Source organism: Ctenocephalides felis, unplaced genomic scaffold (genome assembly GCF_003426905.1).
Source record: "Ctenocephalides felis isolate EL2017-DRISC unplaced genomic scaffold, ASM342690v1 CF-g0.4_SCAFFOLD_01492, whole genome shotgun sequence".
NCBI lineage: Eukaryota > Metazoa > Arthropoda > Insecta > Siphonaptera > Pulicidae > Ctenocephalides > Ctenocephalides felis.
The window spans coordinates 3819477-3833821 of record NW_020537646.1 but is presented as its reverse complement, the minus strand read 5'-3'; the positions used below and the strand labels follow the sequence as shown (position 1 = coordinate 3833821).

Here is a 14345-nt window from a genome sequence, read left to right as displayed (position 1 = left end):
TGCAATTTAAACCACATAGAAAATAAATACTAAGAAATTTATAAACTATTCAGTACTTCTGGTATCTTGATATAATATTAGGAGTTTTCATGATTAATTCAATTTTCGCAGGCCTCTAATAATTTTTAGATGTCCAATTAGATCATGACTCTAGCACTATGCTAAGTTTATTCAAATTGTCAAAAAACAAATCAATAATTATTTATTAACAATATTTTACGTGACAACAATTAGCAAAACCATAATCAACTCATGTCAATTACTCACCGCCAGGTGTTTATACCTATATAAACATTACCACAAACAAACAAGTCCATAATGACGAAATTTATGACTCTGTTTATTTGCGACTTATTCTCTCATATTCATACTTATCACCTGCTGAATATCTGAATTTGAATAATGTTTATCACAAATAGCCATCGTGTAATAATATTCCATATTTGTATACAATACAGAAGCCGCTTTGAACCTGTTCATCAACAGTAACGCACAAGAACTTCTTAGGGAAATGAAACCAGCTCTGAGGACGAAATTGGCGGCTTTGATGGCATCATTTATGAACCGATTGTTCGAAAAGGTGCCACTGGAGCATTGGCTTGACTGATATTAATTTAGGAATTAAGTATAATAAGTAGATTAAGATTTAAGTTAATTATTATTTGTTATACCATTATATCATTTGTATGTTAAGTAATTTAAATATAATTAATAAAATGATTTAGTTGAATTTATTGAGATAGTCACCCTTTGTGGCGTGATGGTCGGAACTATTATTTTCGTTTAGTTATTTTTGAATTATATAGATTTTTTTTACTAACATGGTTGTTGTGAAGCAATATTTCCATTAATTGTGATTTTACTTGGGTTTGAGTCTTAATAATTTGTGCGTTTTATCCACTGATGTAGAGTCAAATTGGGACCCCAAACATTATGAATCTATATTAGAGTCTCCTTAAAATGGATGTTTTTGAATTTCTTTGCTCCCATAGGCTCAAATGCTTCCAAATTGATAAAAAAAAATTTCCTGAAAGTTTTAGTTCTTAATATTTAGATAGTCCGCACTCCAAACAAAGTTTATTAGGTCTTCTTCCTAAATAAATGCTTAATTCATAAAATGTACGAAATTTTTGTTGAATTTTTTAAAATTTATTATCAAAATAAGGAAATGCAATGGTATTCTCAGAATTTTGATTCACTTATCAAAATGGTATAAAATTCTAAAAAACAAATGGAATTTTACGCATGTTATTAACTTCCCGAAGGAGAAGTTTATGTTTTCATAAAAAAATCCGATTCGCTAATTTTATGTTTTCTCAACGTTCCAAGCCATTCTGAATCGAATGAGACCAAATTTGGCAAATGTATGTGTGTGTGTATGTGTGTATGTGTGTGTGTATGTGTGTGTGTATGTGTGTGTGTATGTGTGTGTGTGAATAGATTTTTTGCCGTAAATCGACGTTTTCTCCAAAACGGCTGGGCCGATTTCTAAAATTTAAAAGCCATTCGATGTATCTCGATGAGGACTAGCGTTTCTGAGTTTTGTACGACGATCGGCCTGGTCGTTTCCTTGTAAATCACCGAAAAGTTAAAAAAAAATGTCCACGTTCTGGCCCGAAATTCTGAATCGATTATGAAAATTCAAATACTGTTCGATAGATATTGGTTGAGAATCGTGCTTACTAGTTTTTGGTAAAGATCGGCCGAGCCGTTTTCTTGTAATAAAGTTTTAAAAAAACAAATCGACGATTTTTATGATTTTTTTTTGACGGTAGATACCATAGTCTTGTAGATCATACTAAAATATTACGGTCCTACGACAAGTCGTTAAATTTTAAAAATTCTTCAAAGTTTGCAAATATTAGTATCGTTTTTGTGGCATTTGTTAAAATTAGACCTTTGATCGACGTTTTATTTTTTCAAATATTTTAAATAGTATTTTTGAGAACCACAAAAAAATATTATTGCTTAATACAGTTTACAAAAAAAATTTTCCAAAAACCAATTCTTTGCCAAGATTATAGACCTTACTGCTTGCAGGAGAGTATGGAAGTAAAATAATACTGCAACAAGTATTATAAAATCTGTTTTTGTTAGGTTATTGAAGTGAAATTATATTTAGAAAATGCGCTCATTAATTTTTTTATGAATTTATGTTCAGTTTCAGATTTTGCGAATTGTCTATTATAAAATATTTAGTAATTGTTTTGATCTTTCTCTAAATAATTGTAAGTAGTCTTTTCAATAGTTGTCCTCTCTAATTGACATATTTTTAACCTTAAATTAATCTAATTAGTATATTTGGACTTTCTCATTATTTTTGCAGCAAGAAATTTTTTAATTCAGATCTATAATCTGAAGTGCATACTGCTTGATATATAGTATTAGCAATGGTTCCTAATACAAATAAAGTTCAATAAATCCATATTAATGTTTCAAAACAGAAATTCAAATCGAATTTAAATTCTGAATAGGTGACAAACAAATCCATTAAAAAATAGAACATAATAAATCTCTTTCGAGAAAACAAAAGTTTCATTTATTATTAACTTTTTACAACGTATGTCCATTACATGTCCGGGATCAAAATACTCAAAGTGTAAATTGCCTGAATGGCCCTTGTGTTGTTATGACTACAAAAAACTACCAGAAAATTTTTCCATTTTTTTTATTTACAACTTGTTTACACCAACCCGAGTTATAAACAATTTCTAACAATAAGTCTCTTCAAAATTTAAAACAAGAGTACTAGATGACTTAGCAGTTATTAAAAATAGCTGCGGCCGAGTGCACAAACGCAATAAAATATAAAATAACCTGTTTGTTGTTTTGAGATGATTTGCGGTAACAAGAAAACTATATGGATTAATTAATTACATGATTTTAATACAAAAGTCGTTATATAAAGTACATCACACGCAATTACATGAAAACCGGTTGAAGACTTCAAAAGTACAGGTGACCGGTCAAAATAACATCAACTATGGTTATTTACACCAAGAATTGCAAAAGTTGCGCAGAAAGCTATGATTTTACCCATTTATTATTTTAATTATACAATAAATTGTACGTTTATGTTTTATTTATTATTAAAGTATGATGAAATATTTTTTATTGCAAATGAGATCACGGAAATTTTATTTATAAACATTGGTGTGAAAATTGAATGAATTTGTTTTAATTATATTTAATCACAAATAATTACCTCAACGCTTAGAATAATGCTAAAATCATATCATGAGAAGCAATATTTATGAGATTATTTATAAACTATTTATATTTTTTAAATTTATTATGATGATTAAAAGTTCATAAGATATCAGTTATTTAATGTCTATTTGTAAGTATTGAGAAAAATTTGAGATAAATCTGAAAAATACTTCAAGTGAAGACAAACGACATTTTCAATTATTCATCTATGGTAATTCAGTTTATAGATTTGATAATATTTAAATATTCGGATGGTCAAAAGTTTTCTCATTAATAATTGGTGAATGGCATCGTGTTTTAATATATAAAAATTAATATAAATTGACAAACACATGAATAAAAAGATAAATATATAAAATTAGAATTATATAGGACAAGCGATTAATTTACATCATCTAATAATGTAGAAAATTTTAAATTATTTACTTATTAAATAAGTTGTTATAATATTCAACATGTATTTGCATGCAATTTAATTCCTTTAATAGTCATTCAAGCGTGATAAATAATCATTATGTTACTGACGCAAATTTAATTTCAAGTTCTATATTCTTGTTTAATTAAACAAAATCATATGGTGAAAATAACTCATGTTATAGAAGATTTTTTAATCAGTATAAAGCATAATATCAAATCAAGAGTGAAGAAAGCACATTTAATTTTCAGACTTGGCGATATTAAAATTTTTGGATATTTATCCATAGTAAACAGACCTTCTGATCGTCTGGTAAAAAAAACCCTCTCTACCGTGAAGTTAATATGTCAAAGATTCAGTTAGAAATTTTAAATTTCCAATATTAACTACAGCATACCTATCATATTTTTTCTATTATATAAAAAAATGTAAATATCTTTAAGACCATATACTTAATTTTGTCGAGGTTTCCTTTAATCTCCATATAGTTTAAAGAACATCGGCTTAGAGGACAAAATCTCCTGAACCGTCTCTACGCATCCGCGTAGATATAACGAGAATTCTATTGGTGATACATTAATTCGAGAAAATCCATTAGATCTTAATTCAGCACTTGATATATTGCTAATTAGATTTGCATAGTGAGTGTTAGATCCACAAGGATTAGAAACCAGAATATATGGCTGGGGTCAGATGCCTCTATTAGGAGGAGACATATACCATAAATGCATATGACAAATAATTATGTGCGAGATATCGATGAGGGATAAAATTTATTTATTTATACAAATCTTTCGAGTAGTCCCTTAATTGTAAAAATAATAAATGAACTAAAATAAACAGCCCAAATCAAAGTACAAATAAAATAAAAGGTGCCGAATGAACGCAATTTTTGTAGTTATCTTTTTACCATTGTTGTTGTTCAAAAAATTTACTAATTATAACTTGAGATTAACAATCATCTTTATAATAAGTATAAATTGTAAGTTATATTAAACAAAGTACTTTGCACTTTTATAAAGAAACAGATAGACCTACATAATTTTACATTCATGCACATTTTTTGAATATTCAAAATTATTCAAAAATAAATCAAAGAAAACAGTCAGAAATTTATGTTTGAATTTTGAACTCAAGATTGGAAAGGATTATCTCAACGACGAACCTTGGCATAAGTAATTCTAATTTTTAAACAGCAATCTGAACATAATTTGCAATGATATTTCTCTTTTAAAATACTTTTCTAGAAGGTAACCTAACAACGGTATGTCCATTGATATTTTATATTTTTCTTATCAGAATTCATTTAATATTGACAAAATGTCTAACTGGATAAAAAACCATTTTTATGAATATATTTTAAATACTTCTTGATGTCAAATTCTTCGCAATGCGGGATGAAATTATAGAGAAATATTGAGAAAAATTTTGTACCTATGCCATAAAAAGGTACAAATTTGGCAGAAGTGCAAAAGTATTCATGCCACTATAAAAATTTTATGTAATCAATATTTTTCATCAATAAGTGTCATAATTCAATTTCCACGTGTTCTGGTATCCAACACATATCAGACTGCGTGTATTTATTTACTTCCTCCTATCGCTATAAAATTAATTACGACACTAAATCATGTCCTGAACTTGAGACATAGAAGTACAAAGTCACAATTTTCTTAATGATTTACATAATTCGAAAAGACGAGATAATAACCAGCTGTAGAATACGATCATGTACATCATGTACTCGTACAAATCCACAAACAAGTGGTGGATGAGTCCGAGTCTGACCAAGGACAAGGTGACACATCAGCCACGCATCCTTCTCATATAAGTAAACCGCGATTCTTTCCAGGCCTGTCATTGTTTATCTGGATGTCAAGTGCTCTAGAAGTGATAATTTCGACTTACATCGTAAGTGAACGTGAGTTCTAATAAATATTCTAAGTTTTATGCAAGAAATTAGATGAAAATTACTAGTGCAAACAACAGAGTTCTCTCGCGAATATTGTTTTGAAACTGCGCGAAATTAGGCGAGGTATTTGGGTAATACAGACAAACTTGTAAATGCAAATTGAATTTGGTTTATGTATACAGTTGGCCTAGATAAATCACCTTATTTTCATAAATAGTATAGTTAAAAATTTGCTGAAATACACTTTGACTTATTTTAGTGCTTATGTCAACTATTGGCGTTGGTCCATTCATAAGTTCAAAAGTTGTAGTAGAATTTTCATTGAAAAAAAAGTTTAATATTTGATATAATAAATATTTATTAACTAGGGATATTTGCATCTGTTTTGTGAAAAATTATGTATTGTTGATCAGGATATTTCGTCTTATTTTGAAAAATTAATTAATTTGATAAAAAGCACTTAGACCTATTTTACTACTTTACATTTACCATCCCAAGTATTGACTTCCGCCATTCCTTAGTAATTTTAAAAGACGTCTATTTTTTTATAAGAATTGTACCAAAATTTTATTAACTATTAATGATTAAAATTTATTCATTATTATAAATATGTAATTATTGGTATTTATTTAAAGTGATTTAAATGCATTGGTACGCGTATTGAAAGAGTTTGTCATTTGATTTTAATTTATATTAATTTATTATATTGGGAGTAAATGCATTTTGTAATTTATTATATTTGTTCCTGAAAAATATGTATCATAAGATATTTCGGCTTTATTTTTGTCAGTTAAAAAATTTCTAAAATATTATGACTGTTTTTTCCACATTTGTCAACAATTGGCATTTGTCCATTCATAATTTCAGGAGAACAGATAAATTTTTATTAAAAATATAAAAACAAATGCTCATTATATAAATATTTAAAAACAATTATTATTATTTAATTGAAGTGATTTCAGTTTTTTGTATAAGGATTGATGTATTTTCTTAATGACGGTTCTAGTATAACAAAAACATGCATTGAAATTTGAATAACCAATATCAAAAACATTTGAAAATTGAGAACCATGTTGTGCAATGTAATATTCAATAAGTATCTTGAAATAAATTTGGTCTTAAAGATTTTAACACTATAGAAAAAAATATGAATTTAAATTAAAACGTTATACAATTATAAACAACGTGTTTATTTATATCATACCTAATTTTAAATTAAATTTAATCAAATTTAAAATAATTTTTATAATTTGCAAAATATAGCACAATTTACTATTTTAACTTGATAATTGAATAAATATGTTTTTATCACTGTAGAAAAAAAATCTATAATAGGTACATTTATCTTTAATAGTTTTTTCGCTTTTTATATTAAGTTTATTGATTATCTGTTATAAACATATTATGGCAAACCCTTAGATAATTTTTTTAAATTTTTGGTCACTAATTTGTCTATGAATTAATTGGTAATTAATTGAGAAAAAACTCTACAAACGCACCAAAATTATGAGAGAAAAATGTATCTACATAAAATTTTTATCTGCAGTATTGAAATTAAATTAATTTCATTATAAAGTTAAAATAATGAATTTTATTATATTCTACGAATTATAAAAATTATTTTAAATTCAATTTAAAATTAGGTATGATAGAAATAAACGCGTTATTTATAATTGTATAACGTTTTAATTAAAATTCATGCCGGCTGTTCCTCAACTTTGATTATACTATATATGATCTGAATATCAAAACAGCACATTTAAGCTAATATAAATAAATTAATATTATACAGCACTCTATATTAACTCTATAATTTCAAAGTTAATTTTAAAATATGATATTTAAACAAAAATCGTGAAAATGATGAAAAATTCAAAGCCAACTTTAACCAAAATGTATAAAATTAAAATTTGTTCATATAGCAAATTTGATAAAACAAAAATTATTTCACACCATATTGCGTTTTTTTAACATTAGCAAATTTATCATAATATTTAGCAAAGCCATAAAAAATGTATTCATTATTAATAAAGTCTCGGAAAAAACCAAGTGCAAAATCCATTCAACAAAATCGAATTTACACATACGAATACTACATAAATCACTCTACTCATTTATATTTTTTGTGCAAATACTAGTTTTCGGGTGCATCTATTGAATTATTAATTTTGTTCATGGTTTGTTTGTTGTTTGATATTTTCAAGCCACGTGCGATATTTTTTAGTAAGAGAATAAAATATTGAGAGCGTAAAATATGTTTATTTATTAAAAAATGTTGTAAAGTTAATGATAAAAGTATCATTAATTGATTAAAATTAAATGGTAAAAGACTATGTAGAAGACAACAAAATAATACATAAACAAATAATATGGAAAATTTAAAAAATTAAAACTACAGGAACCCAGAATCAAATCATACACCCACTGTACATTGTAATAAATGATCTACTCTAATTGGTTTCTTTCAAATTCGACATTTTGGCGGTTCAATTAATACAAATACAATTCAAATATGAAACACAATAACCAACAACTAAATGTATAAGAAACATAGACAAACATTAAAAAAAAAACAAAACGATAAATTGACAAAAAAAAATTACCACCAACTTCCAACAAAAAACATGTTGAAGATAAGTCGAACCAAGGCTCGAAACGTAGACTATATGAGTTATAAATATAATATTTATAAAAAAATTATTATTATTATTTATTATTTCAGTTTGTCCTTTATCATCTTGAATTTGGCATTACGGTCAAGGGCGCAGATTTTATCTAAGGATACAGAACCAAAATCGCAACAAAAATTCAAATCACGCACTTTGACTTCCAGACACATCCAGAAACAACATCGTTATGGCGATCACGAATATTGTAGTGATTTTAACGTTTGTGACGTTTTTCAGTATTATTCAAGCCGAAGAATTGCGTAAGTAGATACTTGAATCAAATCGATAAAATAAATCAAAATGGTAAAGGAAATTTGATTGAAAACTGTACCTAAAAATAAAACTACCTACTAAGTAATACCGACAACATGTACATTTTTATTTCTTACCTGACAAACTATCAATTTTCAATCAATTTCTTCAAGAAATTATATCTATTTACAATGCAATTAAACCAGTTTTATGCACAAGTATCATAGCTGATCTTTAAAACTTGAACTTCATATTTTTTATATCAGATTTTTAACTTTGTCTTAATTATTATTAGAAAAAAACACATTTGTTAGAAGCAATAATGATTATTAATTTTCAAGTTCAAATATCCATGCATATTAAATATTTATTTATGAATATTTTAATAATAATTATAACTATAATTAGAAGGTTTACAAAACGTAGTATATATTTCTGCCAGTATTTTTCCCAATGGCAATTTTCTTATAATTGATTTATGCGTTTGCGATAAAATATAAATTAGAGTAATTTGCATTTGAATAATGCATTTAATTTGTATATAAAACTTAGTGTCAGTTGCATCATACAATCTGAGCACGTTGGTAATTTATATGCAAGTGCTAATGTAGTATGGACTTCTTTACAAATGCAGTAGTTATTTTTTTTAAAAATAATAGGTGTAATAAACACCATCGAAAAATAGGTGATTCTTTAAACACCATCGATTTCAGTTGAGATATATACATTTAACTTAAATTTATGATTTTGCACAAAAGCTTCATCTCATTATCAGCTCTAAATCTCAACTCTTAAACTAATATAATTATGTATTACATCAGAGCCAAACTAAGAGAAATGGTTTTTCTTTATTATCATGATAATAAGGAAATTCTAGTTATAAAAATGTAAAGAACTTCAATATAAAAGTAAAGATATTTAATCGTGGTGTTAATTCTCATATAATAAATGATAATTTATATCGGATAACATTTGATTAATGAATTATAAGGCAGTTGATTATCAAGGAATTTGATCCATTCAAGTTTTTTTAAAACTGTTATTCAATTGACGCTAATATTAAATGTACATATTATTAAGTTTATCCTCATACCCCATTTCTATTCTCAGGATAATCAATTAAACGTAAATAATTTGAAATTTTTTTTTCAACCTCAATCTCACAATCTTACAATATTCTTTTTCAAAACTTCAACACATTCAATCTTTCTTGCAATCACCAATAATTTTCACATTGAAGTAAGACCTTCATCATTTTACTTTATTTAATATGCCCTCAATTGTTCAAAATCTATATTAAAAAATATATTTAATATATATATATATATATATATATATATATATATATATATATATATATATATATATATATATTAGAGTGGTCCTTAATATGGTTATTTTTGAATTTCCTTGCTTTCAAGGGCTCAAATGGCTCCCAAGGGCTCAAATGGCTCCCAAGGGCTCAAATGGTTCCAAATTGATAAAAAACAATTCTCTAAAAGTTTTAGCTCTTAATATTGTCTTTTACATAGAGCGCAATTCAATCAAAGTTTTGTATGGAAATAGCATAAAAAAAATTTCAAAAATTTTGCAGAGCGTCGAATTTTCAATAAAAAATGACTCGAATTTTCACTTTTAATTCATTTGTCGCTAAATTATACCTAAAAAATATTTTTTTTTAGTTTTCAAAATATTTTTCATGCTATTTCCATACAAAGTTTTATTGAATTGTGCACTATCTAAAAGTTAATATTAAGAGCTAAAACTTTCACAGAATTGTTTTTTATCAATTTGGAACCATTTGAGCCCCTGGGAGCGAGGAAATTCGAAAATGTCTATATTAAGGACCACCCTAATATATATATATATATATATATATATATATATATATGAGTGAGTTCTTGAGGGCGATACATCAAACAAAGAATTCTTTGTTTGATGTATCGCCCTCAAGAACTCACTCATATATTTCAACATCAAAATTAACTACTAAATCATATATATATATATATATATATATATATATACGTGTATATATATATATATATATATATAATTGATTAATTTATTTTTCTAGCCCCGTATCTCAAGGTCTGCACAAGAAAAGAAGGCGATATAGCTCAATGTGTTAAACGCGCCATCGAGGGTCTCCGACCAATATTCCTCGAAGGAGACAAAGCTCGAAATATACCATCATTGGAGCCCCTCGAGGTGGGAGATTTACTGGTGGGCGACTACGGACGTAGCAATGGAGGTCTACGGATTTCTGCTACGGAAATCATGGCTAGAGGCGCTTCCAATTTTCATATTGAAAAAATAAGGTAAAGGACTGTATAAATTACCATACATCCTTAATTATAGTGTTCGATTAATATACTATTTATTAAAAAATGTTAGAAATTGCTCGTCAGGAGAGTTCTTTATTACTCAAAAAATTGATATTTGCTAGCCTAGAATTTTTTTTCTCTAAAAGATTGTCTGCATTCAATCGTCAGTGGAGCTATTTAACTTATAAAATTTAAAAAAAAAATTAAGAATAATGACATTCTACTATTTAACATTTACATCTATATTAAATAAAAATAGATGCTATGAGTACTATATAATGCAATAAAATTTAAATTATTTTATCCAGTTTTCAATTATATAATTACAAATATAGTTGAGCTATTTATTTATTCAATAATATTTGTAATTATTTATTTATTCAGGACTTTGATAAATAACTAATCTGAAAATATAGTAATACAAAAACAATCAAAGTATATATGGGTATGAATAGCCTACAAACAACTGATGAATTTGTAATTTAGCCTTTTTTGAGTAAAGGAATGATCATTATTTTTATTAATACTATAAAGTATGGCAATGAAATCAACTAATAATTTGTTTCTATCAATAGGTGTTAGCATAATGTATTTTTTTTATTTATTTTTAGCGGAGATCTTGATAAATTAGAATTTTACTTTGAAGTATTACTACCTCGTCTTGAGACTACAGGAAAATATGCTGTAGATGGAAATGTATTATTATTACCTATTAAGGGAAGTGGACCATTTACTGGAAATTTCAGTAAGTACTAATCGACAAATTCTACAGTTTTGTAAAAAAAATACCTAAACAATATACTAAAATATTAAATTAGTTACCAGGAAACAGGTAAAAATAATTTTTTTAGGGTTCAATTTAATTATATTATGAACAAACAGTTTAGCATATATCAGTATTGTTTACTTTTGGTCTAATAATTAGTCATAAACATATTTCACTAAAATACAAATATATTTTTATTATTAATTTTGGTTAAATGTTGTTATATCTTTATCATGCTTGTTTATTTCAAGATTGTTTAAGTTTTAATTCAGAAAAACCAATTATTATAGCAAATTATATTTATTTCTAGCTGATAGTGTAGGAAAAGCTGTAATGCAAGGAGAAATCGTCGAAAAAGATGGCCAAAAACATATTAAATTCACCGATTTGAATATCAAAATCAAAGTTGGAAAAGGTCGTTTGCATTTGAAGAATTTATTCGGTGGTGATAAAGCTTTAGGTAATAATTAAGAAAACTATAATGAATGTTTTCATAAATCAATAATTATTTATTTTATAGGTGATATAATTAATCATACGATTAACACAAACTTTGAAGTATTGAGTAAAGACATAATTCCTTTAATCGAAAAGGCTCTGTCTAAATTGATCCTGAAAATCTCAAACCAAATTGTGGAACCATACACAACCGAACAATTATACCCAGATGAATAATGATCGGAAAAAATAGAACAGTATTTTTAAGAATACAGAAAATTATTATTTATGAAATAAGTTTATTGGTTTAATTTTATAAAAAAATAAAAATATTTAAAAACGGATAAAATTGAAGTTTTTGTTTTATTATTGAAAATACCTTCCCATACCAGGAAGAAGAATTTTACAGAAGCAGAATCAAGAATTTATGAAATTACTAAGAAAAATAATTTAATTGTTTGGAAATGCATCAACAATGTATTTAACAAATGAATATACTTTTAATACATTTGAAATTAAGAGTAGATTTGAAGAATCACAGAATTTAAAAAAAAAATGTGAATGACCTCCAGCAAAATTCCATTCGACTCTATATTATCTTATAAAATATATTATATATTTTTATCTCTCTATTATATATTTGAGAAATATATAGAAATTTGATAAAAAAACAAGGATAGTAATTTATTGATAAAAATTAGATCAAAAAATCTGTTCACACACACACATGCTTTTTCCAAATTTGGTCTCATTCGATTCAGAATGGCTCGAAACGTCGAGAAAACATAAAATTAGCGATTCGGATTTTTTGATGAAAACATAAACTTCTCCTTCGGGAAGTTAAAAAATCTGTTCACACACACACATATACTTTTTCCAAATTTGGTCTCATTCGATTCAGAATGGCTTGAAACGTCGAGAAAACATAAAATTAGCGAATCGGATTTTTTGATGAAAACATAAACTTCTCCTTCGGGAAGTTAAATTTTTTTTGTGCTTGATGTTGAATCAACTAAATAATTTTTCTAAAATTTTACTCCAAATAAATTATCTAAAATAATAAAACTACTAAATAATAATTATGTCCTAGAAATATAATGGCACTTCAACTTGTTAAATTTTTACAATGAAAAATAGGTATGTGTAAAACATATGATTATTATTTTTTAATTAATTTCTTAATAAGCAAATATTTAAAATTACCATAACTAACTATAAATAAAAGAAAAATAGACCATGGAATAATCAAAATAAATAATAATTATGATCATCAATAATAAATTGCAAATTTGCTGCTTGAATATAATTAACTAGGTACTGCAAAAAAGTAGATTATGAAATAATCAAAATAAATAATGATTATGATAAAAGTGAAAATTTAATGTTTTACTTAAATATTTTAAATTTATTATGAAAAATGTGTTGGAATTATCTACTAAAGTTATTTAAAGACTATTTACTGGAAACTTCAGTCAATCTTTAGTGTGTAATTTCTACAGTTTTGTAAACTAATTTATTAAACTAAAATAAAATAAATAAAAATAAATTAATTATTATACGGTCTACTCAAATTGTTTCTCGCTAAATTTACATTGAAAATTTTGCTTTACATTTGGCAAATTAATACAATTCTTTAATTAGCATTTTTACATTATGCATGTTCATCTCAAAATAAAAATGCATCCACACAAACAAAACCAAGACTAGATTCGGTCAACTTAGCCGCGTCTGACTGAGCAAAAACTTAATTTTCAATTCAAATATCCTAAGATACTATTTATCTTCAGATGCCTTATCAGAAATCGAGTCGATTAAAAAATAATAGCGGCTAGCCAACTAGTACACCTATGGTAGGAACGCAGGTGGAAGGACACATTTCTGGTTTACACATTCTCTTATAAATAATCGACTGAAATGTTTATCAGTAAGTCGAGTAGTTGTGATTTATCGGTAATAAACAATACTAAGGAATTGAAATATAATAGAAGTTTCGGTAAAATTATGTGAATTATTGAAATTATTTATATTGCATAGTTGGACAAGGTTGATGCGCCTAAAGATAAAGAAGGATCTACTCTGATAGGTATATATCAGGAATTTTATTTGCATTAGTTCATTTTTTTTTAAGAAATTTTAATGACTAGAATTGTAATTGTGAATGTGATATCTATCTATCTATCTAGGAATTTAAGGATTAAGGATTAATATAAAAATCCAAATATTAGGTTGGCAATTGATGGTCCTAATATTAGAGTTGTTAGGCAGGACGTGTATACACTAAATTTAATATAAGAAAATTGTATGCACCGGTATTTAATCATTGATTATATAAATCTCAACGTAAATTAGTATAATA

The 14345-nt window shown here is 26.1% G+C and overlaps 2 protein-coding genes across 2 annotated transcripts in view; both read left to right on the top strand.

Annotated features, from left to right (window-relative positions):
• LOC113370277 overlaps positions 1 to 607 on the top strand; it is a 9367-nt gene extending 8760 nt beyond the window's left edge. Inside the window, exon 6 of the mRNA XM_026610948.1 lies at positions 459 to 607. Coding sequence (XP_026466733.1) covers positions 459 to 607 — 149 coding nt within the window. The remainder of the gene's footprint in view (positions 1 to 458) is intronic.
• A 4804-nt stretch (positions 608 to 5411) lies between these two features.
• On the top strand, positions 5412 to 12240 carry LOC113370276 (protein takeout-like). The gene is made up of 6 exons (XM_026610947.1): positions 5412 to 5536; positions 8260 to 8466; positions 10536 to 10779; positions 11397 to 11530; positions 11862 to 12011; positions 12072 to 12240. The coding sequence occupies exons 2-6, from the start codon at positions 8394 to 8396 to the stop codon at positions 12224 to 12226; spliced, it is 756 nt and encodes a 251-aa protein (XP_026466732.1). The 5' UTR covers positions 5412 to 5536; positions 8260 to 8393; the 3' UTR covers positions 12227 to 12240.
• The last annotated feature ends 2105 nt before the right edge of the window (positions 12241 to 14345 follow it).